The 27,761-nt window shown below is 43.1% G+C and overlaps 2 protein-coding genes across 7 annotated transcripts in view; one reads left to right on the plus strand and one right to left on the minus strand.

The window, feature by feature from the left end:
• BOC (BOC cell adhesion associated, oncogene regulated) overlaps positions 1-2,904 on the plus strand; it is a 69,406-nt gene extending 66,502 nt beyond the window's left edge. For all 6 annotated transcript variants that reach the window (XM_087818167.1, XM_087818164.1, XM_087818166.1 and 3 more), the window contains 4 exons: positions 75-307; positions 507-583; positions 1,060-1,253; positions 2,204-2,904. In XM_087818167.1, coding sequence (XP_087674293.1) covers positions 75-307; positions 507-583; positions 1,060-1,253; positions 2,204-2,388 — 689 coding nt within the window. In that variant the 3' untranslated portion in view covers positions 2,389-2,904. The remainder of the gene's footprint in view (positions 1-74; positions 308-506; positions 584-1,059; positions 1,254-2,203) is intronic.
• A 3,992-nt stretch (positions 2,905-6,896) lies between these two features.
• The window catches only part of CFAP44 (cilia and flagella associated protein 44), a 79,818-nt gene continuing 58,953 nt past the window's right edge, over positions 6,897-27,761 (minus strand). Inside the window, exons 24-33 of the mRNA XM_087817803.1 lie at positions 25,544-25,721; positions 23,450-23,956; positions 20,906-21,109; positions 19,423-19,618; positions 17,195-17,305; positions 15,752-15,882; positions 14,192-14,308; positions 13,040-13,241; positions 8,633-8,799; positions 6,897-7,199 (exon numbers count right to left, since the gene is read on the minus strand). Coding sequence (XP_087673929.1) covers positions 6,897-7,199; positions 8,633-8,799; positions 13,040-13,241; positions 14,192-14,308; positions 15,752-15,882; positions 17,195-17,305; positions 19,423-19,618; positions 20,906-21,109; positions 23,450-23,956; positions 25,544-25,721 — 2,116 coding nt within the window. The remainder of the gene's footprint in view (positions 7,200-8,632; positions 8,800-13,039; positions 13,242-14,191; positions 14,309-15,751; positions 15,883-17,194; positions 17,306-19,422; positions 19,619-20,905; positions 21,110-23,449; positions 23,957-25,543; positions 25,722-27,761) is intronic.

A 27,761-nucleotide genomic window follows, 5' to 3' on the forward strand; every position in this document is an offset into this window, starting at 1 on the left:
AGATTCACAGGGGACTTTTTCAAGCTGCCCAGGCCTCCTTGGCCTAAGCAGCTCTCTCTCCTCTGTCATTCCAGAACATACAACAGACCTGGGTTTTCCTCGAGGTGCCCTTCTGTCCTCCTGCCAGTACACTATGGTACCACTGGGAGGACTTCCAGGCCACCGGGCCAATGGGCAGCCCTACCTCAGCAGCACCGATGGACGGGCCTGTGCCAGTGGGGTACACGTGAACAGGGGCTGCCCTGCGACAGCCATGGGCTACCCAGGCGTGAAACCTCCGCAGCACTGCCCAGGGGAGCTCCAGCAGGTAACGCGGTCTTGGGTATGGGCGAGCAGGTACAGGCACCCACAGAGGGAGTGGTTGGGCTGCCTCCTGAGGCCGCCTCCCTTCCAGCCCCTAGGTCTGGGCTGCTGGCCAGGCTTTCTTCAGTTCATCCTGTTAAAGAATGAGCAGGAAAGTGTCCTGGACTCTGACATGACCTTGTCATTATTCTCTTTTTGAGCAGCAGGATGACACCAATGGCCTCCTGAGGCAGACTGTTCTTGGCAATGGATATGATGTCCACAGCCACCACATTCCCAGGTAACCAGGCCCCTCCCTATCCCACCTTTCCCTCTACAGTCACTGAGAGGCGAGCCCCAGTGCTTCAGTTAGGGATCCCCACGTCTGACAGCCTCTCCACTGGACTCTCAACCAATAAGCAAGGGGAAGGAGCCTGGGGAGGCAAGGAGGCCTCTCCGCAGGGCGGGAGCCTGGGTTGGCCTCAGAATCCTCCCCCCACTTGGCCAGTCAGAGTAGCCCAGCTGGCTTTGCCCAGAGGCCCCTGGACACCTGATTCCACATTTTCTAATACATTCTAGGACTTGCATGGAATACAATGGCGACAGACTAGAATTACCCATGGAAATGGTGTGGCACTTCTTGATGTTCAGAGGGGAGCAATCCCTGCCCATCTGAGCTCTTTCCCCCTCTGGTGCTCTGATGGGAGCAGCCGGGCGGTGGGGATAGGAGCCCACTCTGTCCATACCTGACCTCCTCATTTGGTCTTGTGCATGCAGGGGAACCAAGGCCAACCCAGACAAGGTCTCTTTCTTATACACACTGCCTGATGACTCAACTCACCAGCTGCTCCAGACCCACCAGGACTGCCACCACCTCCAGGAGCAGCCTGCTACAGTCAGTCAGTTGGGAATGAGGAATGGACCCCAGAGTCCTGGGCTGGAAGCGACGTGGGACCCTCTTTTTCATGCAGGTCCGTGCCAGAGGCAGGGCAGGAAATTAAAGAGGCTGCAGATGACATGAGGTAGTCACCCACAGCCCAGGAGTGACTTGGAGAGGGAGAGAAGTCACTGAAGGTGGAGCTGTCCACAGCTTTAATCGGGAGAGAGGGGGAAAGGTGGCTGGCCACCCTCCTTCCTGCCTGAAGGCCTAGCAGATATACCAGTGGGTTCCTTCTCCAGTACATCAAGCTTTGCCCTCAAAGGCTAAGGAAAAGGATTCTTGGCCATTTTAGAGTTTCTTGGCTTCTGCATTTCAAGGCCATTCACAAATTCCTACTGTCTCTCATCATAAGAGGCGTTCTCTAATCACTCCAAAATACCTTTCTTTGTTGGGTCTTGTCTCTTAATTAAGGACTAAGGTTACATCAGTCGTTAAGGAGCCAACTTCTCACAAACATCGTAACTCTGTGCTTCAACAGAACTTTCTTCTCCAAGGGGCTCAGTGCACACCAGCTCCATCCCACTGTCTTCCTGTTCCAGTGTCTTCAGTAGATACTTAGTTGGATACAGGATGCTGCAGAGGCTTGGATAGCATTTCTTAGCCTCCATGGTATGGATGTAGGTCCATGTGCAGAACCTCACCCTTGCCTCTGGGAAGTGAAACTCGCCTCCTAGAGCCAAATCCAGCACCTGGGAGAATCAACTGTGTGTGGGGTGATCATGGCCAGAAATTATACCAGTAGGATGGACCAGGGCTGTCTTCCACATTTTATGGGCTGAGCTGACTTCATCTGCCCTAGGGCACAGGCCAAGTGCTTGAGAGTCTCCATGTGCAGATGGACCAGCCCGTGTCTGAGAGCATTAATGACCTTGTCATGGCTGTAGGTTCTCTCTCTCCTTTAGGATCAGTGTGACCAGCACCTCTGAGCACTGCTTCCTGGCCAGTCTGGATTTTAATGTTTCCCATTTTCTCTCCCCACAGGGCCCCCGTGCTGCTTGGGCCTTGCACCAGTTGAAGAAGTGGACAGCACTGACTCTTGCCAAATGGGTGGAGAGTGGTGTCCCCAGCACCCCACGGGGACCTATGGAGGACAGGAGCTTGGGAGGCAGCTCTCCCCCAGCCCACCAGTGCACGTATCTTTTGAAACACCGCCCCCCATAATTTAGGCAGAAGCCAGTATTCCAGAAAGACTCTATATTATCATTTTTAAAGAGACAGAGGAAATTGGTATTTATTTTTCTATAATAGCCATATTTATATATTTATGCACTTGTAAATAAATGTACATGTGTTTTTATAATTCTGGAAAGACATGGGACTCTTACCCATGGAGGTATGAGAGGTAAAACAGAAGCCACAACATAACAGGAGGAACTCAGAACCTGTGCCCATGACAGGGAGGCTGCAGGAGCCCCCGGAGCAGCTGCTGAAGGGAAGACTCACTGTTCGCGATGCCCACGCATGTGATGCCGAGGCCACAGTCGCACAGGCTGCAGACACCTGTGAGACTGCCCGACCTGGTGATGCAGGCAGCGTGTCCAGAAGATGCCCGTGAGAACAGACTCAGATGTGTACAGTACCATAAGCATTAACAAACCTTCCAGAATCAATAATCTGTGGCAACATAGCTCTGTAAAAACAAACACTGTAACTTCTAAATAAATGTTTAGTCTTCCCTGTAACCTTCAGCTTAGTCATATATGAGTCAGCATTTTCCTTACACGTTAGGATTCAGTCTTTGAGTATCTGGAGAAACCCACTTGTGATGTTTTCAGATCGAGAGATGAGATCTGGAAAAGGTAGCAGATGTTTCTGATTTTTCATCTTTGCAAATACTTGGAACGTCGGTTGTGCTTTTATTCTGTGGAATGCATCAGTAACTGTTTCGCCCAAGAGGGGGACTGTGCAGGAGGCAGGGAGGAGCAGATTCAGTTCTCTTACTGATGAGACTGGGCTTAAGGTAAAACTTTGGTCATATCCAAGGAATGAAACTAATCACTTCTATATAGGTGTGTGTGTTAAAGACCAAGTATTTTCTCCATTTAGTTAATCGTTATACTACACATGAACATGTGGTGCCTGGTAAAATTCATTCCCCTTCTTTCCAAAGCTACACCAACCTTGCCAGAGGAGCTGACTCACTGGTTAGTTAAAATCGACATGTACTTACTGCTTGCTGTCCTACCACAGGTTCATCCTTTATACCTGGGACTGGATGGAGACTGAAGCTTTCGATGTATATTCCCAGTTTCAGTAGAGTTGAATTACAGGTGAAATGCCACTTCAGACACTTACGAGACCTTGTGCCAGACCCTGGCTTCTCATTCTTGTCACGAATTTGATAAGCAAGATCCTAGGAAAGCCCCAGGACTGACTGGTCATCTAGGACAAGTGTGCCCTCTGCTGGCCAGAAGAAATAGAGTGCTAGCTGGTAGATTGTTAGATCTTTTTTCTATCCAAAGTTAAATTGGAAGAATTCATCAAGATGCAGTGATTTTCAGGAAAGCGGTATTTTAAATATATTTTAAGAAATAAATGAAGGGCTGTAAGTAACATGCAAATGATAGGAAAGGAGAAGTAGAGCAGATAAGAGAAATACAAACTGGCTGACGGCCTGGATCACTTCCAAGAGGCCCTCAGGTCCAGGCTGTAACTCACCTTCTAGTTCACTGGTTTTAAACAACAAAAAGGGACCAGCTAATGCTGTTAATGCTAGCTTTTTTTGCCAATGGTTAAAAATACAAATAAGTTTTCCTAAAACAGGACATATTAAAGATGCTTTCTTACAGCCTTCTGAGACTTCATATTCAATCCAGTTGGCTCTAAACAAATCTAAAATGTCTCAGCTCAGTAACAGATGTTGGGTGTTCCACAGCTGGATCTGAGTTTAGACTTTTAGATAAGGTTCATTTTAAAATAACAGGATTGTTGCAGGAGACAAGGAGGCAACTTCTGGTGGATTTTATGTCAGAAATCTTGGATGGATTTGAGAGAAAAAGCAAACTGAAAAGGCCCAGGGGCTTCATCTGTTCTATGGTCTGGGCTGAATGGGTGGGAGGATAATGCCTCCTTTCTTACGCAAATGAGCAATCTCCCTCTTTAAGTTCAAAATTCTTTCAGCCTGGAATTGGATCAACTCGGTGACCTTCTCTCTTGCCACTGTATCTGCTTTCCGAGGGCCCTGGAAGGCATTGCCCTGTGGAAAGAAAACACCTCCCTACTTTAAGCATCATTTCAGATGTGAAAACTTCTCTGTCCTTACATATGGGTTAGGAGTGCCTGCCTTACAGTCAATTTAAATAGCCATTGCTCCTAATTTTAAGGGCCCTTCATTCTTGCACTGAAATCCCACCATTAGGAATGTGGCCCTTTGGGCTAACAACTCTTAAAATGCAAATATCCTTTAAATGGGTAACTCATTAAGCTAGCTGCCGCTCACACTTTAGAGGGCTTATCACTGGAATCACAAAAGACAAGGTACCTCCTTTTACTATATAACTCATATTTTGTTTTCCAAAAGGGAAATAATCTATTTCCTTATCTGATTTCATCCCCTGTCCAGCCAATGCCTGCTCCTGCTTCAGACATCACTTTAGAGAGACCTTTGCCCCATGGACTAGGCTAGGATTTCCTGCTCTGTTCTATCAAAACAGCCACTGTGTGCCACTGGAATCATCAGAGTGAACCACTTGAAATTTATGACATTTGACCATTTTTTAACCTAAACAAAGTGGTGATTTGTTATGATTCAACCTAAATGTTTGATAGCTTTCTTTTGAGATCCTGGATCTCACCACTGTACCCAGCACTCACTCTGGGGCTTGTTACCTAAGTAGATGCTCAATAAAATTTGAACGCATGCTAAAGGAAGGGACATAGCACTCAGCTGGTACACTCTCTACCAGGTGCTTACATACACTGCCTCATTTATTCCTCACAACTACTCTGTGAACTAGGTGGGGTTTTTCCAATTTTACAGGGACCGAGACAGATTCATAAACTGGCCCAAGTGACTATATTATTAAGGGCTGGAAGCAGGGTTACAACCAGGTTACCTGAAGCCAAAAGTCTATGATTTGTCCATTACCCTCACGATGGCAGACCTTCAGAGAAAGCAGGGGCTGTCGTTACCCCATAGCTTCTCCCTTGCCCGCCTTCACTTTCGAGGCTGTGAAAGCTAAACACTAACATCGCCCAGTTTCTCTTCCAGCTAGGGGTGGCTGAGTGAATCTAAGCAGAAAACATGCTTTCTTAATAAAGGCACAGAAGAGGCCGGCATGTGGATGTGAAACATGGAGCCGAGGCAGCCGTCTAGTGACTCTGAGGAAAACATCAAAGAACCAGAATCACAGAGATGCTGGCCCCTGACATCATGGACCCACTAAATCAAACCCCCTTAAGTCGTCCCCTCTAGACGTCTTGTTCAGTGAGAAAAATGAGCCTATTTGTTTAAGCTGCTTCCAATGGGCCTTTCGGTTCCCTGCGGCTAAATACATGTGCCAACTCGCCCCCAGCCATTCCGATCAGTCTTTTTAAAGGCTCCTTAATTTTCCCTCATTCTTACCATATCCAAACGAATTTTGGGTATTCTCATTTTGACATTTCTTTGGACACTAGCTTCTTGCCATCTACATCCCAATTCATGCCTGGACAGTTGTAAGAATCACAGCAATGGAGTCAGCTTTGGAGGCAGACAGGCCTCATTTTAGAAACGCACCTCCCGTACATCGCTGTTAGTTTTCCCATTCGACCCTTGTCCTACCGCCGACTCCGCCCAGTGTATCCGGACGGGCCGAGCGCCTGGAGTCCGTGCTGACTGGCGGCTCCCACTGGAGAGCTCGCTCAGGCATCGACCTTGAGCCTGCCTTGGTTCTCTACTCAAAAATTGTTTAGTAGGGAAAGGGCCCTCGATGTTCTTGTTCTAAGCTTCCTCTCATATCTCATGTCCACTTACAAGTTTCCCAAATCCTCTTATTCGTTCTCCATGGAATAAACCAAACTTTTCCCCCTTCTGCGCTCTTGCTTAGACCAGTGACTTTAAACTCGGGCATGCGGCGGACTCACCCTGAAGGCTTGTTGATGTGGCTTCATGCCACGTCTCCTCCCAGCCCCCCGCTTCTGACTCAGTAGATCTGGGTTATTTCTAACAATTTTCCCCGGGTGATACTGACACTTTCTTTGGGGGGCCACACTCTGAGAACTAACTTAAACCACTTCCAGGGTGCTTCATGAAAAAAACCGAGAGAGACACCGGGCACTTTTGCAGAAGCTATTGTAATACTATGAAATATAGTTCAGAACACGTGTTAGGTTCTTAGAGGGCAACGCTTGAGTAGGGTGAATCTATTAAATAAGTAGCATCCACCACATGTTAAGTAGCACTATGTTAGGCTCAAAAAATATGATATAGAGCAAGTTGAAAGCCCTAAGTAGCAGCAAGTGTTTTAGTAAGGCTGTTAACATGCAGGATTCCACAAGTCAAGATGCCCACTTTAGGTCAAATGAAATGAGAAAATACTGGAAATGGATGTTTGACACCAAATTCAGGTAGGATATTAGTATTATTTATACCTAAATAACCTTACATCTCCAGGGCCAAGGCAAACCCCAGAGATAAGCACTTATGTAAGTTTGTGGCACCCAAGAGGTGTACAGTGAAGCTAGTCACCCAAGCTTACTGCAGTGGGGCCAATATCAACTTGGTGTTCTCAGTGACCCTGGTGGGGTAAGCAGCAGTCTGAGATCCAGATTTGTTGAAATGCCAGCACTTGATATTCCTGTGAACAGCCACCGTTACAGAACTTCCCCGATTCAACAAAGGATCTGAAGCGAAGAAGCATACCTGCTGGTTCTGTAGTGTATTCAACTGAGAGTCCAGTTTCTTCTTTTCAATACATAAGTCATTCATCTGGTGGAGCTTTTTGGTGTGTTCTTTTGTCTTCATCATCAGCTCCCACCGCACCTGAGCAATCTTCTCCTACCAGGGCAGGAAGACGCAGAACGCATGATGTGAATGAGAGGAAACGGAGAAAAACGAATGTCCAGATTTGATCAGAACCATCAGGCAAACAGAGTGATATGCATATAGAAAAATAGAATCAGAAGTCAGTATGAAAATGCAACCAGAAGCAGCTGCATCGGGTCTGATTTGACTAGAGAAAAGATAAGAAGAATCTTATCAAAGATAAAAGTAGGTAAAAATAAGACCGGTATTGACATCACTCCATTGTTGAGGACTGGAATTAGTATGCAGACTGAGCGTTGGTGTTCACTAATTGAAAGGGAGAATGGTAATTTAAGCAAGAAACTTTCACATACTGCTCTTTTCCCAGGCTTGGCCCAGGATCCCCCAAGTCCTTGAATGGCCGTACATCTGCTAGTGGCTTTCCTTTGTACTCTTATTGCTCCCACAAATTATTTTAGATTGCACATATTATGTGCAGCATTCCCCTGATAAGGACCAGTCCCAATGACATGAACACGTAAGTAATTTACTTCTCACAGCACAGTGGCAAATCTTGGATAAAAAAAGATGAGACAAGATAGCACTAAGTGCCCTGGCTGGTGTGGCTTGGTTGGCTGAGTGTCATCCCGAAGGGTCACTGGTTGGATTCCCAGGCAGGGAGTGTGCCAGGGATACAGGCTCAGTTCCCAGTAGGGGGCGAGCAGCAGGCAGCCGATGGCTGTTCCTCTCTCACATCGATGTTTCTCTCCCTCTCCCTTCCTCCCTCTCTAAAATCAATTAAAAATAAAGAACTAGGAACCTCTCCAGCTTGCCTATCTACTGCTGAGACATGACAGTAACCTAGAGAAGCGGTGATGGCTTGGAGGCTTGCAGAATCTCTGTAACAGCGCCTGTCGTTACTCAGGCCGTACCTGCACGGCCTCACCTCACGCTCAGGATCAACACAGGCACGAACATCTCCTGAGACCCTGCCAGCTACACGGTCCACGCCTTGTTATAAAGTGTATTACTCAGAGATGTTTTCTAATTTCCAGGTTGTAACAGCACATAAAAGCTATACAGACTTATACAATTAGGACCCTCAGAGGACAGCAGTCCCATTTCTAGCACTGTCAGAGCATTTACACGTTAACGCACACCTCAAAATAAAACCTCTAATCTTCCATGCCGTTTTACTGTCATATTTACATGCACCAGGCCCCTAAACCCCAGTGCTGGTGCTCTCATCCCAAGGTAGACTAGCCCCTCCAACGAAGTGAGTGGTAAGGAAGCCGAGACAGGCTTACGGTCAGCAGCTCACGGTTGGGGGGGGCAGCGGCGGGGAAGTGGGGCTCCCAGACCCGTCTCCAGCTGTACAACAGATGCCTTGCAGGAACCACACACAGCTCACCAGCATTTCTTGCCTCCACCTAGATTGAACCAAAGTAGGTCAGGTGCCCTCTCACCCTCACCTCCCACTTCTTTATTTCCCTTGCATTCAGCAGCTCCTTTCGGAGTTTCTTAATCTTGAGCTCCTCAAGCGTTACATTCACGGAAAGTGTCTGAAGAGCTGCCAGGTCTATCACGCGGCCGAACTTGCTGATCATCAAGTCGCGGACTGTTTCCTCCATTCCTGAAAGAGGACAGTCACCATCAGGCTGCTCCACGGCTCCCACTGTTATGACATGACCACCACCCATAACAAGGACACTCTAAGGAAGGGCTTTCGTCAGAAGATGGAAAAAGATTTTATGCTTCCAGATGATTTTTCCTCTAACTTTTCAGCTGTTTTCTTCACTTAAAATGCCCATTCCTGTATTATCTTTCCAGCTGCTTAAGAACCTTGTCTTCCCCAACTGGCTTACACAACCTGACCCGCCCCTCCTCGGACTGTTAATGGACTCCAACCAGATTAGGAACTCTTCCATTTGTAATTCTTTTATTATTGATCTCTGTAGCATCAGTGTTAAGAATAGAGCAGGCATTTAACAAAAGTTTCCATCTTACTCCAGGTAGAAATTTAAGTCCTTGTGGTGTTTCACGCAGCCCTGCGTGGTCTGCCCTGCCCTGCCCTGCCCGCGGTACCCCTCCGCCCCCGCTCCCATCCCTTGCTCTTCACTGACACCATTCCCGCCGGACTCCTTTCTGCATCCCAGATACTCCAGGCTCACTCCCATCTCCGTTCCCACCGTCTGGAAGGCTGTTTCCCGAGGCGTAACTAACATCAGGTCCTCGTCCTCTAACTGGGAGGGGCCGCATCTTACCAGGCCGGTCACCTCGACAGAGAGCTCTTCCCATCCCCCTGTGGCTCTCAGCCCTGACTTCCCCAGTCTTTTTAATGTTTCTTTTTAACAATTATCTCCAACTGACATGTGATCCATGTCACTTCTGCTTACTGTCTTTCCCCAGTGTGAGCACGCTGGAACACGTGGGCAAAATTCCACTTGTGGGGGCTGAGCGCCTCAGGAAAATGTAATCTTATTAACAAGACTTTCTCAGTCACAGATTATCTTCACGTGAAGTCTGAAGGCCCTATGGTGTGACACGATCCAATTCTGCTACAGCGCAGGAACTGTAGTAAGGAACCATTGTCATGGTTGAATTGTCCTAGTGTAAATGGCCGGGCTGCATTGTGCACAAACCAGGGAGGAGCTGTTTATTTCTATTCCGAGTGAGCAGTGACACCACCTACTTGTGTAATGTGGTGGCCACGGCAACCAGTGATGCAAATGAAACGGTTGAATTACTGGCACAGTGCAGCTGGGCTACGGCTGCCCCTTTGTCTTTCTTAGTAAGAATCGGGACTCCCCCCTGGCCAGCCCCCCTACGGAGGCCTTGCCCACGGCAATGGACTATAACGTCAACTCCGGTCCTTGCCACCTTGCCATTCCCCCCGTGGAGCCAGCCTGTGCCCTTCCCGACTCCACAGCCCAGCCGATTTTCACTGGGAATGTCAAGGTTTCTGGAACACTCACCACCCACCTTCCCCATGGCTGTGAGCTGTGCCCTCCTCGGAATGGAGCAAACTTGACCCTTCTCACTCCCACGCTCTACTCTCCTCTTCTCCCCCACTGGATGTAGGGATGGAGGAAGGCAACCAGAAGATAACTGGCGTTTCTCATCACCGGTCAGCTTTTTTCTCTGGGTTACAGGCAAGGAACTCACTCCCAGTTTCACACTCAGAATTAGGAAATCGGTCTTTGACCAGATGCACAACTTGCTTTCAGAAAATGGGCTGGAGGTGAGAGAAGAGCTGAAAGTCACTGAATAAAACTCCCAGTACATGGAACTATTTTTTATTTTAACAAACACTCCAAAAACGTGATACTTCATTTCATTTTCTTCACCCATTTTCCCAGCCTGAGTTTACCTAGATTGAAACAAGGTTCCTCATCTTCAAACTAGTCAATGCCCTGGTTTCATGAATAGGATTCCAGATATAACCAACATTCACAGGCTACAGAAGCCAAAGGAATGTGAAGTACGTGAGGAACACTGACCTCAAGGCTTACACCTGAGAAAACTGTGTCTCAAATAAGTGTTACGCAAACCTGGAGCACTAACATGCATTTTGTAAGATTTTATAATCCAGCCACCTGGCGGGCAGAGCCATCAGCACTCTATGGAAACTGGCCTCTGCAAACCTGAGCAACTTGGATTAACTGACCACACTGTGTTCTTCCCTTTTTCAAATTTTCTTTTAAAAAAATTACTTAATTGTAGCAAAATACACATAGCAAAAAAAAAAAAAAAAAAAAAATTAAAATGATACATTTTAAAGTGTACAGTTCTGTGGCATTAAGGTATATGCTCCGGTATTGGTAATATTATTTTTATTAAAGCTGGAATACTTCATCTCTTACACATATATTCCATATAGCAAATATTATAAAAAGAATTTTAAAAGATGATAATCTTTACACTGCACCTTACACCATCTACCTTGATTCCAGATGGGTTAAAAATGCAAGTGTGAAGAACACTATGAAAAGATAAAACTATAAAAAAATATTTATGACCTCAAAGTAGAAAAGGATTTCTTAAACAACACACACGCACACACACCCCATGCACAAACCACAAATAAATACACTGATAAAGTTAACTACATTAAGATTTAAAATGTCTAGATCCCCAAAAGATACACTAAAAAAAGTAAAAGGGAAGCCACAAACAAGGAGAGACTTAAAGTGTGTTTAATGGACAAAGAAAGAATATATAAAGAACTCCCTGAAATTAATAAGAAAACAAAAAAACAGAAGTAAAAAATGGGTAAAGAATATGGCAGTTACAGAAAAGGAAACACAAACAGAGGTATGTGAAGACGTTCAACCTCGCCAGAATCAAAGAAATAGGAATAGAAACCGCAGTGAAATACTATTTAACATCTGCCAGATCGGCAAAATTGAAGCCTGACCGCATCAAGCGCTGATGAAAATACGAAGCCTGGGCAATCGTCACGCCGGCCAGGGGGCAAGGTGGCCTTATCGCAGAGAGCTGGCAGTGTGCACAGGCCCTGTTGCCTAGAGGCCCTGTCCTGGGAGTCACCTCCTCACACGCGCACAGGGAGGCCTGTACACGAAGGTTTACTGTAACACTGTCTGTAACCATGAAAAATTAGGAGTACCCGAAATATCAACAGGTGACTGAAGGAATAAGTTATTTTACAGTCCTCAGTGGAATATTGTAATAGCACAGCAATTGTCAACCTTTTTCATCTCGTGGCACTCAAGGACTAATTACTCAAATTCTGCAGCACACTAAAAAATGTATTACATTTTTTGCCCATCTGACAAAAAAATAGGTATAATTTTGATTTAGTCCCACTGGATGACTATTGTGTTGGCTCTTGTCATTTTTTATTTGACAACCTAAGGGAAAAGAGGTCAGTGCCCCTGAGTAAAGAGTCAGGTACTGCACGTTTTAAACATTCTTGGGGCAGCCGGTTGAAAATCGCTGTAATAGCAGTTAAAATAAATAATTACTGTAGCAATATGAATAACTAAAATGCGTTTAATAAAGTGAACTGAGCTACTTTATTAAACCCCGGCCAGTGTGGCTCAGTGGGTTCGTGGGTTGACCGTCAACCCATGAACCAGGAGGTCACGGTTCCATTCCTGGTCGGGGCACATGCCCTGGGGTTTCCGGGCTCAGTCCCCAGTAGGGGGCGTGCAGGAGGCAGCCATTCAATGACGCTCTTTCATCACTGATGTTTCTATCTCTCTCTCTCTCCAAAATCAATAAATATTTTTAAAAAATAATAAAGTGAGCCCGGCTGGGCGTGGCTCAGCGGTTGAGCATTGACCTAGGATCCAGGCGATCAGGGTTCGATTCCCGGTCAGGGCACATGCCTGGGTTGCGGGCTGCAGCTGATCACTGACTCTCTCATCGCTGATGTTTCTATCCCTCTCTCCCTCTCCTTTCCTCTCTCTGAAATCAATATATATTTAAAAATAATAATAAAGTGAACTGCAAAATTATATGAATAATACAGTATTACAGTTAAAAGTATGCAAGTAGCTTCACATATTGTGCGTGGACACATACACATATATGTGTACTCACCTGGTACTTGATCCTGGGGAAAGAGATAGCAGAATAGTTTCTTAAGCTTGAGTGGTAGATGGATTATTATTATACTATTCTATATTTCATTGTACATGAAACTTTTTACAACTCAGAGAAATAATTTCTATGATAAAAGATTTGTCCCTTTTAAATTGGGCAGCTTGAGGTGTTCTTGTTTCCTTTTGATTACTTACTATTTTCAAAGTTGGAAACAGTCACTTGACAGTTCCCTCTTATCAATAAATGTTACTTATCAGTAAACGTCAATAAATAGTACTAGATAACCCGTGGGGTTAGCGACTCACTGTTTATAGTTTTTGCCATCTCTCTCTTCTCTCGAATGAGCTGTTTCCGTCTCTCCCGCCACTCTTTGTTAAGTTTATACTGCTTGGAATTCTCTTCCTGGAGCTGCACGATTCGTTCTTGCAGTCTTCCCAGGGAGCCGTTAGAAAAGACCAAAGTTCCAGAGAGATCACTAGGTATTTCTCCAAACACCACATGCTCTATCTAACAAAAACAAAACAAAACCTAAATCAGAACAAAGATCATGGCTACTATCTACGGCACAATGATGGAACTAATGTTTCAGGGTTGGCATATTAGGGAGATTGCTCCAGACAGCTAATCCAGTTTGGGTCAGGTTACACAGAGCAAATTACACCTGAAACATTGCTGGAGGCAAAAATGACAAAACTGAAACTGGTACTTAGGGCACATCATGAGAAGGCAAGGTTCTTTGGAAAAAACAATAATGCTGGGAAAATAGAAGGTGGCAGGAAAAGAGGAGACCAAATATGAGACGGATTGACCCCGTAAGAGAAGCCATAGGGATGAGCCTGCAGGTGCTAAGCAGGGCTGTTGAGGACATCGCTCCTTCCTGGGGTCACCCAGCGTCAGAGCCAACTCAACAGCACATCACACACGCAGGGTATGTAAGGCTGGTCTTGGGTTTTTCTTCTAAAATACAGTGTTTTCTCTTTACCTGACAAAACAGAATGTAATGGGTCTTTTCTCTCTATATATTTTAATATGTTGTAATTCAAGTGGAGTGTGGAGGTGAGCAAAAAAGGGGAGAAAAGAATATTTTCCTTTTGTCTTGACTTCTGTCTTGAACAAAGTAGAGATTAAGTGAAGACAAGTCTTGCAGCATTAGTTCATGTCTATTTAAAGATGATGTGAAAAGTGATATATGTGCAAGATCCAAGATTTCAACCTCCAAGCCATCCCACTCCTACGTCACAGGTTCCTCATTCTCCAGGCCTGAAATTCAGCTTCCAAAGCTGAGTAACAGGCCACAGGGAAATACACATGATGTTACGGGGTGTCATCCTACAGGGAGAATTCTCAGCAAAGGACGGCTCTTCTCCCCACCAGTGACCCATAAATCATTCCTTGGAAAGGCCTAGGTGAGGTGACTCTGCTCAGACAGGGAGGGGCAACCTCGCTGGCCCCATCACCTGGTGAAGCTTGAGAGGAACCACAACCAGAAGTTCATTCAGCTGCTGCTGCTTCTCTCGCTGATAGGCCTCCAGGTCCTCCTCCGCTGCGTTCAGGTTAGCCGCCACAACTTTGACCTGTGGGGAGCCCGGGAGTGAAATGTTGACAAGATGCAGCAAGCACACCCCCAAGGTGGTCAATGAGGGCATCTTGATAGGGAGTAAAAGCATGAGCAGGATCCGCTCTGCTGGGCTGTGATTAAATGGATGATCCCAGTTTGCAGCCCAAAAATGCACGTTGTTTCATCCTGCTAAGTCATGATTACACCACTTTTTCAATCGCTCCTATGTCCCCAGAGCTGTAAAGGTTTGGCGAATGTGAGCTCAGAAGACATGTCCTCGCCTGGCCGGGCGTGGCTCAGCAGCTGAGCATCGACCTAGGATCCAGGCAATTGGGGTTCGATTCCCGGTCAGGGCACATGCCTGGGTTGCGGGCTCGATCCCCAGTCGGGGGCGTATAGGAGGCAGCCGATCAATGACTCTCATCATTGATGTTTCTCTCTCTCTCTCTCTCTGAAATCATAAAGATATTTTTAAAAAAAGAAAAAGAAAAAGAAGACATGTCCTCATCTCCCTTCTATTTTCTGCACGGAAAGTTGCTCTCGGTACAGAACGTTTTTGTCAGAATGTTTTGAATCTTGTTTGGTCATAATGGGCTCAATAAATTAAAGGAAAAAGCCTTTCAAGTGATGAAACTACTAACTACAGTGTTTCTGAAGCTCATTCTTCACCTCCTAAAAAACTTGAAGGTTATTCAAATCATTTCCTACTTGAAAGAGGAGACTCAATATATTGAAAATACTTCTGAACATGAATCAAGTTAAGTGATGTTGATCTAGAAAAGATGCCTAAGAGAGAAAATGAGCAGATAAGGCAGAAATTAATCAATATAATTAATTTCTCTTTTTTGTCAATGTTTCATAATATACAGAATATAGCTGACCCTTGAACAATGCGGGGGGTTAGGGGTGCCGACCCTGCACAGCCAAAAATCCACATATAGCTTAAGTCGGCCCTCTACTTCCATGGGTTCCCAACCAAAAATAGAAAATACTGTTTTCAATCAGTGGTTGGTTGAATCTACGGATGCAAAACCTGGGGCTACGAAATTCACTGGAAAAAATCTGCATTGTAAGTGGACCTGTGCAGTTTAAACCTGTGTTGTTTAAGACTCAACTGTATGTTAATACAATCGTTCATAAATACGAGTTATAAATAAATAACTTTTAAAAACATTTATTGTGTGGATACACACTTCGTAATTTATTATTTTTTTACATATAGAAGTATCTAATCATAAAAGTTTGGGAATCAATGAGTTAGGTCAAGAAAGTCCAATGGCCCCCACCACGCCACGACTGTGCTGGAAGAAGAAAACCAGGATGTCACATTTGAAATGTTTCTTTTCTTTGGAGAAGTCCTACATTATGTCATTGTTATGAAATGGCAATATTATAGCTGGGAGAACGTGCAGCATATTGGGAGGGGATAAGTAGACCTGAAAAAGGCAAAGCACCGTACTTTTTTGGACAATGTATCATATTCCTTTTTGAGGTTATCGATAATTTTCTTCTCTTCGACTAAGGCCTCCTCAATGTCCAGCCTTTTCTCCCGAAGTTGAAGCGCCAGTTCGAAAAGACTCATGTCGCAATCTGAAAAGAGTGGGAATAAAAGAGAAGCCCCATCTGTTATGGGGTGTGGTACGACTGCAAGCGTGGACTCGGGAGCCTCAGAATCATTAGTGCCCGTTTGTGGATCTGTTCTAGCAAGGTGTCGTTACACTTAGGGCTCCATGGTTCCAGGGGAAACTATTAATAATCATGACAGTAATTATGGTACTAGTGTTGATGTCCTGAGCAGTACCCTGAGCCAGGCTTTGTCCTGGGCCCTTTACGTCCATGATCTCATTCAAGGCGCAGAGGCCCTGCAAGGTAGAAACGACCGTTTCCATTTGTATAGGTGAGGACCCTAAGTCTCTGAGGGGTCACATGGCTGATATGTGACAGAATGGGACCCAAGTACAGTAAGTATCTCTATATTAGTTTCCACTGTATCACACTAACAGCGACTTTTATCCACAAAGTAACAGATAACGTAAACATATAATAGAGTACCACAGTGGAATTCAGGAACCTCAGCTCTTGCCCAAGTTCTACCACTAACCTAGCTCTGGGACTGTGCAAGCCATTGAGTCCTGGGATAAAATAAGAAGCTGCACTAGAAAAATTTTCAGCTCTCATCTACTCATAAATGACTTTGAGAAAACTCTTACTTTGAAAATCAAAACAGGATTTAAAATTTATTTGGAATTAAACTTTAAAGTTTGATGAATAATTTATATGAAACGACTAGAAAAGTAAATTTCAGACCAAATAGAAATGTTTTTTTCTACTGAATCATTTACCTATTGAAACTGTAAGAAAATTGGGTCTGGATGCCTCAGACTGATTTCATCAGTGAAAACAGTGAATACAAATTGCCAAGCATCTCCAGGAAACTGGTATAAATTGCACTTACAAAACAGATTTGAAATATGAAAATGTTAATGGGTTTGTCAAAAAGGGAGACCTTTGTAAAAGAAAAATATTTTAAAAATATGTAACAATCTTATTTCTCTATAAAATTAAACTTGCATAACTAATGACCCTCAATCAACTACAAATCATCTGCAGATCATTTTATTTGTCACTCATACATGGCCGCCGAAAGAGAAAACCAACCATCCAGAGAGCCCCCAAAAGTATACATTAGAATATACTTTATATATCTTAAACCACCCTTTCCTTAAATGTTATTATGACACACTTGAGAAGGAAGGGAGGGGAGGAAGGAAGAAGGGAAGGCAAGGGAAGGGGAGGGAGGAAGGAAGGAAGGAAGGGACAGAAAAGAAAGAAAGAAGACCTTCCTGGTATGGTCAATCCACAGTCACATTTCACAGAGAACACATGGTTCTACCCAGCTTACGTGATGGGCAGATAGAATCATCAAAAACCTCATCTTCAGATCCAGACTCGTCTTCATCACTCTCCAAGCTGGATTCTTCCTCACTTGATTCATCACTGTCCTCATCATCTTCTAAGGAGGGAGTAAAACAGTGTTACTAAGTGGAAGTTCCTGTGTTAAGCTAAATCCCAGATTTTTAAAATAAGGTATTTTTCAATGAGTTAGTCACCAGGAAAATAACAGAGCAAAAGCAGGAAATTACTCAGTGTTTTTAGAAGAGCTTAAGATGGTTAAAGACATAGCGGCCACAAACTCAAATGCCTGCGCAAGGTTGTGCAATTAATTTCAACCCATCGAGTCGCAGAGGGTTGAGGCCACGTTGCCAAATCGCTTATGCTGTGACCCACCCAGCACACACTGGTTATCTAGGTCCACAATTCCTACACCACAGTGCCCTCCCTGGAAGCAGAGAAGATTTTCACAACTTATCTGAACTCAAGTAATGCTCTTTATCATCTCTGTTTAACCCACTCAGGGCGAATGGTCCTGTGTTGCTGCACAAACACGGAGAGGTTTAACTTGGAGAACCTGCAGCAAACCCTGCCGGGGGTTAGCTGGCAAAGGCTCTCTCCTTTAACCAAACTGGAGCCAGCCCCTCTGAGTCTTCTTTCTGACTAGTCCTTGACCTGGGGCTCTGTCATTGGCCCATTTAGTCCAGTTTTAGGAAGAATCCTGCCAAGTCAGTTTAGTAAAAGCCCCCCACCCTTGATATCTGACCAAATGCCTATTCCCTGCCCCCTGTACCTTATCACTCGGGCCTGCCTTCAGCCAAGGTCGTGTTAGGTCAGTTTAGGAATTTTTCATCCACCGACCCCCACTCAATGTGCTTAATAGTTATCAAATTATCTATTTCGTTCATGTTGAATGAGTCGGGGTAGTACTTTTTTGTGGAATTGGCCTATTTCCCAAAAAGTTATGTGCATAGAAGTGTTCAATGTATTTCCTTGTTATCTTTTAATATTTGCAATGTGGGTCTGTAATGATATCACCTCTTACATTCTTGATATTGGTACTCTGCTCTCTTTTGATTTTTTAACTCTTGCTAGAGGTTTGCCAATCAATTGATCTTCTCGAGAACAAAACAGCTCTTAATAAGTGATTTTTCTTTATTGGTTTTCTGCCTTCAATTTTATTGATTTCTGCTTTTATCTTTACTATTACCTTCCTTCTGCTTGCTCACTTTGGGTTCATTTTGCACTTCAGTCTTGAGGTGGGAGCTTAAATTATTGGATTGAGACTTGTCCTCTATTCTAATTTAGTACTATAAATTTCTCTCTCAAGACTGCTTTAGCTGTATTCCACAAATTTTAATAAGTTGCATTTTCATTTTCATTTAGGTCAATGTAGTTTTAAATTTTACAATGAGATGTCTCTGGGTCCCATGGATTATATAGAAGCATGTTGTTTAGGTCTGAGTGTTTCGAGATTTTTCTGTTATCTTTCTGTTATTGACTTCTAGTTTGATTTCACTGTGGTCAGAGAATACATCCTGTATGATTTCAATTCTTTTATAGTTGTTGAGATTTGTTCATAGTCTAACATAGGGTTTATCTTAGTATATGTTCTGTGGGCACTTGCAAAGTGTGTATCTTCTGCTGTTTTGGGTGAAGTGTTCTATTACTGTCAATTAGATCCTTTTGGTTGATGGTGCTGTTCAGGTCTTTTATATCCTTTTATTGATTTTCAGTATAGTTGTTCTATCAAATGTTGAGAGGGGGGTTTGAGGTCTCCAAATATAATCATGGGTTTGTCTATTTTCCCTTTCATTCCTACCAGTTTTTGCCTCACATATTTTGCGACTCTGTTGTTTTACGCACACATTTAAGATTGCTCTGTCTTCTGGGTAGACTGACATTTTTATCATTGTTCAGGGTTTTTCTGTGTCCAGTAATTTTCTTTGCCCTGAAATTGACTTTATCCAATTTTACCTTAGCCACTCCTGTTTTAATATTTGCACGACGTACCTTTTCCTTCCTTTTCTTCCCAAGTTGATTATACATATATATATACACAAAAAACACAGTCTGGTGAAGAAAAAGTGGTACTTCCCCTGTACGGACCCAAAAGGTTTACATCCCCCCCTCCTTAAGCCCCACAGGGCCTCTACACTGTTGGGGTGACACAGACCATCTCTTTCTCTCCATCTATGTTCAGGAGGCAAAAACCACATGTAGGGAAGAAATACGAACCGGCATCGCCCTCGGCCTCCTTTCTCTTCACCCGCTTCACCCTCTTCTTCAGCACCTTGGTGAGGAAGTTGGCGAACTTGTTGTTTTCGCCCAGGGCCGCCTGGAAGCCGGCATAGAGCGCCTTTTCTTGCTCCTGGAGCCTGCTGACTTCGTTCTTTTTCTCTTCCATCTCCTTCAGAGTTTCACTGATTCGCCACTAAGCGGCAGGAACAAGAACAAATGAAAACATTTCCGATAAAAAGGGCACAGGGACAACGCACATCGCCACGGGAGGTTACAGTCTGCGCACGTTTTTAAAGCTTCTTAATAGAAGTTTGCACTTCTGATGTTTGCAGAGCCATCTATTTATTTAAAATGTTATAATTCTTTTGTAAAAAAAAAAAAGTTACATTCATAATCAAATAAGATCAGCTTTTTAATGTTTAGTTTACTCAAAAAAGTCTAAATTAAGTAAATTGAAATTTTTACTGATATGTGGATGTCAACTAATATATTTGCATGTGTGGTCTCACAAGCAAAATTCTTTTCATATCTATATATGGGGTGGGCAAAAGCAGGTTTACAGTTGCAAGAATGCAAAAGACAGAGTTTATTTTTGTATTGTTATTACTGTATTGTTTTATATTACAACTATAAACCTACTTTTGCCCGCCCTGTAGGACAACTTAAAAAAAAAAAAAAAGATACATCATATCTTAGTGAAGCTGAATTATCTAAAAACTGATGTCTCTACTCAGTATGTAGTATCTATTTAATAGAATCTTTCTTCCTTTAAGACAAAGAGAGATGGTATAATTTACCTTTTTAAAATTTAACGTATATATAAAAATAGAGAAACAATTTCCTGTACTGTTTAATTATATATTACTCTGAACCTAGCTATCATATTAAGGAAATTCACCAATTTCTTTTCCAGTTATATTCTAACGGTAGCATATAACCAAAACTCAACTTCACTTGGTGGGTAGTAACAACAAAAATATAAACTTTTGAAATCTATGGATAAACTAAATATGAGCCTCACTTTTGAAAACGTTACTCCACCTTACAAAATATCAGATCAAATTCACTAAAAAATCTGACTCACTTCTCTCTGGCCAAGGATACCAAAAACGGAGAGCAAGTCTGAGTAATGGGGGGAAAGAGAAGGGAGAGGAGACAAGAAAGAGGTGAAGACTAGAACGAGAGGGAAAATTAAGTTGAGGAGAAGAAAAGAGAAAAGAGAAAAGAGAAAAGAAAAGAGAAAAGAGAAAAGAGAAAAGAGAAAAGAAGAGAAGAGAAGAGAAGAGAAGAGAAGAGAAGAGAAGAGAAGAGAAGAGAAGAGGAAAAGAAAAGAAAAGAAAAGAAAAGAAAAGAAAAGAAAAGAAAAGAAAAGAAAAGAAAAGAAAAGAAAAGAGAAAAGGAAAAGAAAAAAAAAGAAAAGAACCGAGTTCCCTCCATAACTAAGGGTGCACCCAGCTGGCATCTTCCTGCCCTTTCATACTTGCATGTCCTGCTCCTCTTTGTCTAAGGAATTCACACTCTCTTGAAGTATGTTCTCCTGTTTTTCAAAATTCTTGAGGAGAAGCATTTCTTGAAATAATGTGACATGGTTCAGGTCAGATAATTTCATCTGGATATCTAGTTTCAGTTTCTGATGTCTCAGGATGCGGAGTTCTGCATCAAACGTGACAATCAGTTCTTTGATCTGAGGTGGAAAAAGATTTGAGGGTATGTTAGCAGTTAAGAACAGATCAGTGTATTTTTCAAACTACCTGGCAATACGAATTTGTGCGGGTAAAAGCATTTTCTCATTATGCCCTTGTTATGGAGAATTATGTGGGTGTGTGGGTTAGTGTCTAGTCATATAAATCATTCATCAGTGATCTTAAATGTACATAAATTAACTTATTCATTAAGTGGTAGAAATTCTGTAACCACAGTTCTTCCAGCTATTTCTCTACTATCGAAAAAGCCATTAATCAAGGATATCCTTCTTGCTGTACTGACTGGTATATATCAGAGACCATGAGCTCTTTGTGGGTAGTGTTTTATCCTCCTCCATCATACTCCCATGGTATTTTTACATAAATATTTACCTCAACTTATTTTGAAAATTTTCAAACCTACTGAACAGTAAATATTTTCAAATAAAGATAATCATGGACCCACAAGAAACCTGTTCCAATCTTCTTACTGTGGAAATGAAGAAATTGAGGCTAACGGTGATTTTCCTGAGATCTAATTTGTCACAGAGCTGGAATAAGAATCCCAAGTCCTGGTCTAGACCTTACTCATCTGAAGTCCTAAAGATTTGAAATCCTGTTTTCCTCTGATTTTGGCACAGCTTCTCCCCCACCCAACCCCAAAGGAGATGAAGAGATCAGGAGAGAGCCTCAGGGGCCGATTCTCCTGAGGAAACTTGTGCAATAGGAAGAAGACAAGCCATTCCACCAAGACATCAGTAGGCCATACATGGTGGGGCCTCAACTCTCAAATGCCTATCATGCGTGAGGGCCCAGACTGGTGCTGGGAAAGGCAGAGAGAGCTGTGGGTTTGGGGCAATAAGACTGCTGGAGAATTTCCCATCACTTAAAAACAAATGAAAGAAAACCAAGGAAACCAAAAAAAGTAAACTTTATATAGGGCTACAGACTAAGTAGGTTCCCCCCAAAAAAGTTTGTTCGACAAATTTGAATTATTTTAAAATCTGTTTGGAGGCAGGACTATATATTTTTCCTACAACAGCATTCTGAAACTTACCACATAGGTGTCCGAGTCTGTGAGGGTTTCCTCACTTGTTCTAGCCTCTCCTCCCCCGACAGCCTACACAAGCTTTATGAGGACAGAGAAGGCGTCTGACCCGAGTACCGGCACATCGCTGCTACCCAGCAAGCGCTGTCCGAACTCACAGAATGTCCAAGAAATATTTTTTAATCAATGAAGTAAATTAGTCAATTAAATCAAAATGTTTTACTGAATATCTACACTACATGTCTGGCACTGTCCCAGACACTACAGGGGAATCAGAAGAAGCTTATGTACCTTCCCTAAAGAACTGTGTAACCTAATTTGCAAGACAACACACACACACACACACACACACACACAAAACAGCAAACAAACTAAGTACAAAACAGGATGTGCTGATAACAGGTGCAACTGAAGTTTTTTAAAAAGAGAGAGTATGTGACGTGGACAGAAGACTCGGAAGCGGTTTGGAACCGGGCCGCGTTCTGAACGATGACAACTCTGGGGGAAGTCACTGCAGGCAGAAGGAAGCGGCAAAGGAAAAAGCCCAGGTGTGAAACTCGGGACTGGGAGGCAGCGGGAGCGCGCGGATACTGGGCTGGCTGAGGGAGAGATGATGGGTGAGGGAGAGATGATGGCTGAGGGAGAGATGATGGGTGAAGGAGGCTGGAAAGCTACAGGGGTGCCCGGCTGGAAAAGACACAGCGAGGAAAAGGGCCCTGCACAGCTGCTGGCAGGGAGCTATCGACCCAGGAAAGGTCCTTTGCCTTCTATATTCAGAGCACCTCCTGCACCACTTGTCCCAGTCTGGTCCTAATTTTCCTAGAAATAAAAATAGTTGGCATTCTAGCTCCAGAACTATTTTGAAGCCTTTCATCGCCACGAACACCCCCTACTGGAGCAAGTCGCGTGTTAGAGAAAGGGGAGAGCACAGAAGGTAGAGGGTGGCCCATTTTCTCTGGAAGGGTTTATTATGTCCCGTGCACCCTGAGAAAGCTGCTCCGTCACTTCGCCTTTACCATGGCTTCTGTTAGAGGCCGACTAACATGGGTTTCCCCCCAACGCTCGGTCAGCTTTCCAAAAAGGAAGGAGTTACAAAGCTCCAAAGTTCTGGGCAGGACACATGGATTTTCAGAAAAACAGGGGTGGGGAAGGAAGCCAACCCATTAGTGAGTTGTGGGCTGGGCAGGGGCTGGGGAAGGTTAATGTAGAAAATTCTTGAATAAAGAAAGAAACCAGATCGACTTCCCTGCTCCGTTCTCTTTCAGCTTTAAATAGGCACAGTCTCAACCCTTACCCTGTTGGTCAAATACTGCTGCATGTAGACGTTTTTAATCTCATTTCTCTTCATAATCTCCACCTCTACATCGATGGGTTCTGCTTTTTCAAATTCCATGAACTTTGGGACATCTATCCCGAATGCCGACGCCTTTGACGATCTAGCCAATGAATCTCGTGTTGTCAAGTCCCCGCCCTTCCCGTAAGGGGGCCTGAGGAATTCTCCGCCTGCGCCTGCGCTTGTAGACTCTGTCTGCTCCACTGAATGGGCCTCTTTACCCTTAGTTTTCACCTGCTGTTGCTTGAAAGCGAGGAGAATCTCCTCGTCGTAGTGAAATCTCTTTTCGGGAACCTCCTCCGGGTGAATCTGCGGGACCTCCGGGATGGGGATGCGCTTGGAGAGGGGAAGGGTTGCCTGGATGTTCTTCAGTTCTTGCACCAGGCACTGGATCTCCTCGATGACAGCCACCTTAAGGTCTCGAAGAGAGACGACGCTCCTGTTCAAGTGCATTTTCTTTGAATGGGTCTGATAAAAAGAACAGAAAGGAAGCAAAATGACAACCCACTCACAAAGGACAGTTTCAAAGAGGATTTGCTTTTGTCCCTTGACTGGCATGTCTAACAGATATTCGAGATGAAAATTCATCCGACCATTCTTGATCGCTACTAAATTACTCTTTTCTCTAGCTTTTAGGCTTTCCCCCATTTAGCCTCTCCAAAAGGGGGAGACTTTCTGGGTATAACCTGTGGTAACCCTCAGTTGGCTCACAGGGCTGAGTTCCCTTGTTCTCCCCTCCCACCCCTCAATGGAAGTTCTTCCTGACGGCTTGTACTCAGCCAGGTCCCAGGAAGGGGAAGGTCATTCTTTGGTCAGAAAAACACAAATAACTGTCCTTTTCTGGTGGAAACTGAAATATCATTGGCTTAGACTCACTTAGGATTGCCTACCTAGGGCCAAACTATAATTTCACCTATTTACATTCTGTATTTTGGCCACATGTTACTCCTTGTGCAGGCAGGGTAATGATCCTGAATTTCAGTATCATATCACACCAAGAGATTCCAGGATTCTTCCTTATTTCTTTCTCCATTTATCTGAGCCAACCTGTGCTCCCTGCCTCCACCCATGGGTGCAATATAGGACCATGTCTCCCTCATTACCAGCTTTTTCCCTTGTCTATGTTTCCCAAATGCCCTTACCAGAACCTATGGGTCCATGCAACCCTGCTCCTGTGTGCAGTTAGGCAATTAGATGGCCCAAAGACTATTAAGATTTACTTTGCATAAATACACACAGATTAAAAAAAATAAAAGACAAAAGGCACACAAAACTTAAACCTGTATATTTACTACCTGGGACATATCGACAACTGGGACCCATCAGGAATAAATCAGGCTACTTAGACAATCACAAGGTTTGAGAGACAGCGAAGAGGTCGGGCAAGGTTGAACACTAAGTACACTGCTTATACAAAGCCAATCCTTTGAGCCCGGGAGAGGTAGTGGTTTGCCTAATACACAGAAACACAGAGAGGCAAGCAAAATAAGGAAATAGAGCATATGTTCCAAATGAAAAAGCAAGTTAAGGCCCAGAAAACACACACACACCTTTATGAAATGTAGATAAGTAACTTATCTGATAAGGAAAAGTAGCCCTAGCCAGTTTGGCTCAGTGGTTAAAGGGTCAGCCTGCAGACTGAAGGGTCCTGGGTTTGATTCCGGCCAGGGTCACATACCTCGGTTGCAGGCTTGATCCCCTGCCCTAGTCAGGGCACATGTGGGGGGCAACCAATGGATGTGTCTCTCTCCCATCAATGTATCTAGATATCTCTCTCTCTCTCTCTCTCTCCCTCCCCTTCCACTCTCTCTGAAAAGCAATGGGAAAATATCCTAGGGTGAGGAAACTTCCAACAATATTTTTCATGATTACCTAGAAAAATGCCCCCTTTCTACAAATGAGGGAACTGAGGCCTATATAAACATGAAGGTCTTTTACAGTTCTAAATTTCTATAACTACATATCATTATGGACCTGATAGTGAAATGGGGGTTTAGCAGAATTCAATTAAAAACCCAGGTGCCTCTCACTGTTGTACAAGCTGTGGGTAAGTACCATAGTGTCTAGATGTCCCAGTTCTTCTTCTTTCTTGGCAGCATTTATTCTCATGTGCTCAGGTATCTTATAGTCTGGGGCTGTCTTCAGATTGAAATCTCCCATATACACCTGAGCCTCTTTGATGGCTTGAACATCTTTGGGGTCTTCATAGTCATCAGCAGGTTTACTCTTGTATCTATGAGAAAAATTGATAACACAGCCACAAATATAACAATAAACTCTAATTTGTCTACTTTACTATAGGTATATAATCAAATTCAATCGTGAAGTAAAAGTATAATTCTTAGTCTGTGATCTTACTTTTGTCTATAGAGTTCAAGCATTTTTTTAAAGTTGATTTTAAAGCATCCGAAGCAAAATATTAAACAAGCAAACAGACTCATTCACCAAATGGTGCTTAAATAATCTGAATCATTCATTGGCCTTGGTTCATTTCTAAGCAATTTGCATCAACATTGTTATTTATTCCCCCAATAGAAATTAAGGCTTGAAGATTTGGTAAGGTTTTTTATTCACTAAAAAGTTAATTGAAATTTTTAATAATGTAGTGATTGTCACAAAATTTGTCATAGCATTTTCCAAAGAGGCATCCAATTCAAAATGATAGCATGGACATATGTATTTTGCATTCCCCTCTCTCCCCAAACTCTATGGAAATGATAGAGATACTAAAAGGAATAAGTCATTAGAAAAGCTGAGAATGGGATATATAGCCATGAGCAAAGACTAATAATGATACATTTCTAAAAGACAGAAGATGAAATTATATTAACGGATAAATCAAACCAGAGGAAACTGTAGCCCAGAATGCTTCTAGGAAAAGACTATACAAAGATAAATATGATCTTCTTGGTAAAGTTCCTAGGAGGCTCCAAGCACAGATGGGGCAAGTATGGAGCAGAGAATGGAATGCTAGACATTATTTGGCAAAATAAATCTAAGGATTGAAAAGGAATGCCTGAACCAGTTGGCCCTCCCAACTTCCCCATCTCCACACATACAAAACATTTACAACTATTTTGAAAACGAAGAACTAATTTCTACATAACTGTCTTTGCAGAAACTGAGTTATCTGCTTAGGAAGTACTAAGGAGTCTGGGATATGGGCTGGCACCCCACTGTAGGGGACTTCATTGAGAAACCCTAACCTACCTAATTATTTAAAGTGAAACCCATCAATCAACATAAACATGTACATATCTTGCAGTCAGCCCTTTAGGAAAAAAACATAAAATAGAAACAATGCATGACATAAAGTATTAATTGACAATACTTCACTAGTATATAACAATGCTAAAAGGAAGAATTAAAAATTTTAAAAGAAAGGAAAGGAAAAGGAGAGAGAGAGAGCACGCACACAAGGGAGAGAGTATGCTTCTGTTCTGGTCATGTTAGAGAAAGAAGGCTCATAATTATTCTCATAGTATAAATAACTAGGAAATTTAACAAAAATATATGACACAACTATTTTCAAATATTGAATGATAGGCAGTATTCCTCTAAGATCAAGAACAAGAGAAGGACACACACTCTCACCACTTCTATTCAACACAGTAGTGGAAGTCCTAGAGCAGCTAGGCAAGAAAAAAGAAATTTGCAGTATTTGCAGATGACATGATATTATATATAGAAAATCCTAAAAACTCCACTAAAATACTATCGGAACTAATAAACAAATTCAGTAAAGTCGAAGAATACAAAAGAATAAAATATCTAGGAATAAATTTAACTAAGGAGGTGAAAAACGTGTACACTAAAATATATAAGACACTGATGAAAGAAATTGAAGAAGACACAAAGAAATGGAAATATATTCTGTGCTCAGGGATTGGAAGAATTAATATTGCTTAAATGTCCATATTATGCAAAGCAATCTATAGATGCAGTGCAATCCCTCTCAAAACTCCAATTACATTTTTCACAGAAATAGAACAAACAACCCTACAAACTGCATGGAACCATAAAAGACCCTAAACAGCCAAAGCAATCTTGAGAAAGAACAACAAAGCTGAAGGCATAATGTTTCCTGATTTCAAATGCATTACAAAACTATCATAATCAAAACAGTATGGTATTGGCATTAAAAACAGACAATATATCAATGGAGCAGAATAGAGTCCAGAAACAAACCCACACAGGTATGGACAATTAATTTACATAAATCCAAAGAAGCTGTGAATATACAATGGGGTAAAGGACAGTGTTTCAGTTAAAG

This window comes from Miniopterus natalensis, chromosome 6, assembly GCF_054644295.1.
Source record: "Miniopterus natalensis isolate mMinNat1 chromosome 6, mMinNat1.hap1, whole genome shotgun sequence".
Taxonomy (NCBI): domain Eukaryota; kingdom Metazoa; phylum Chordata; class Mammalia; order Chiroptera; family Miniopteridae; genus Miniopterus; species Miniopterus natalensis.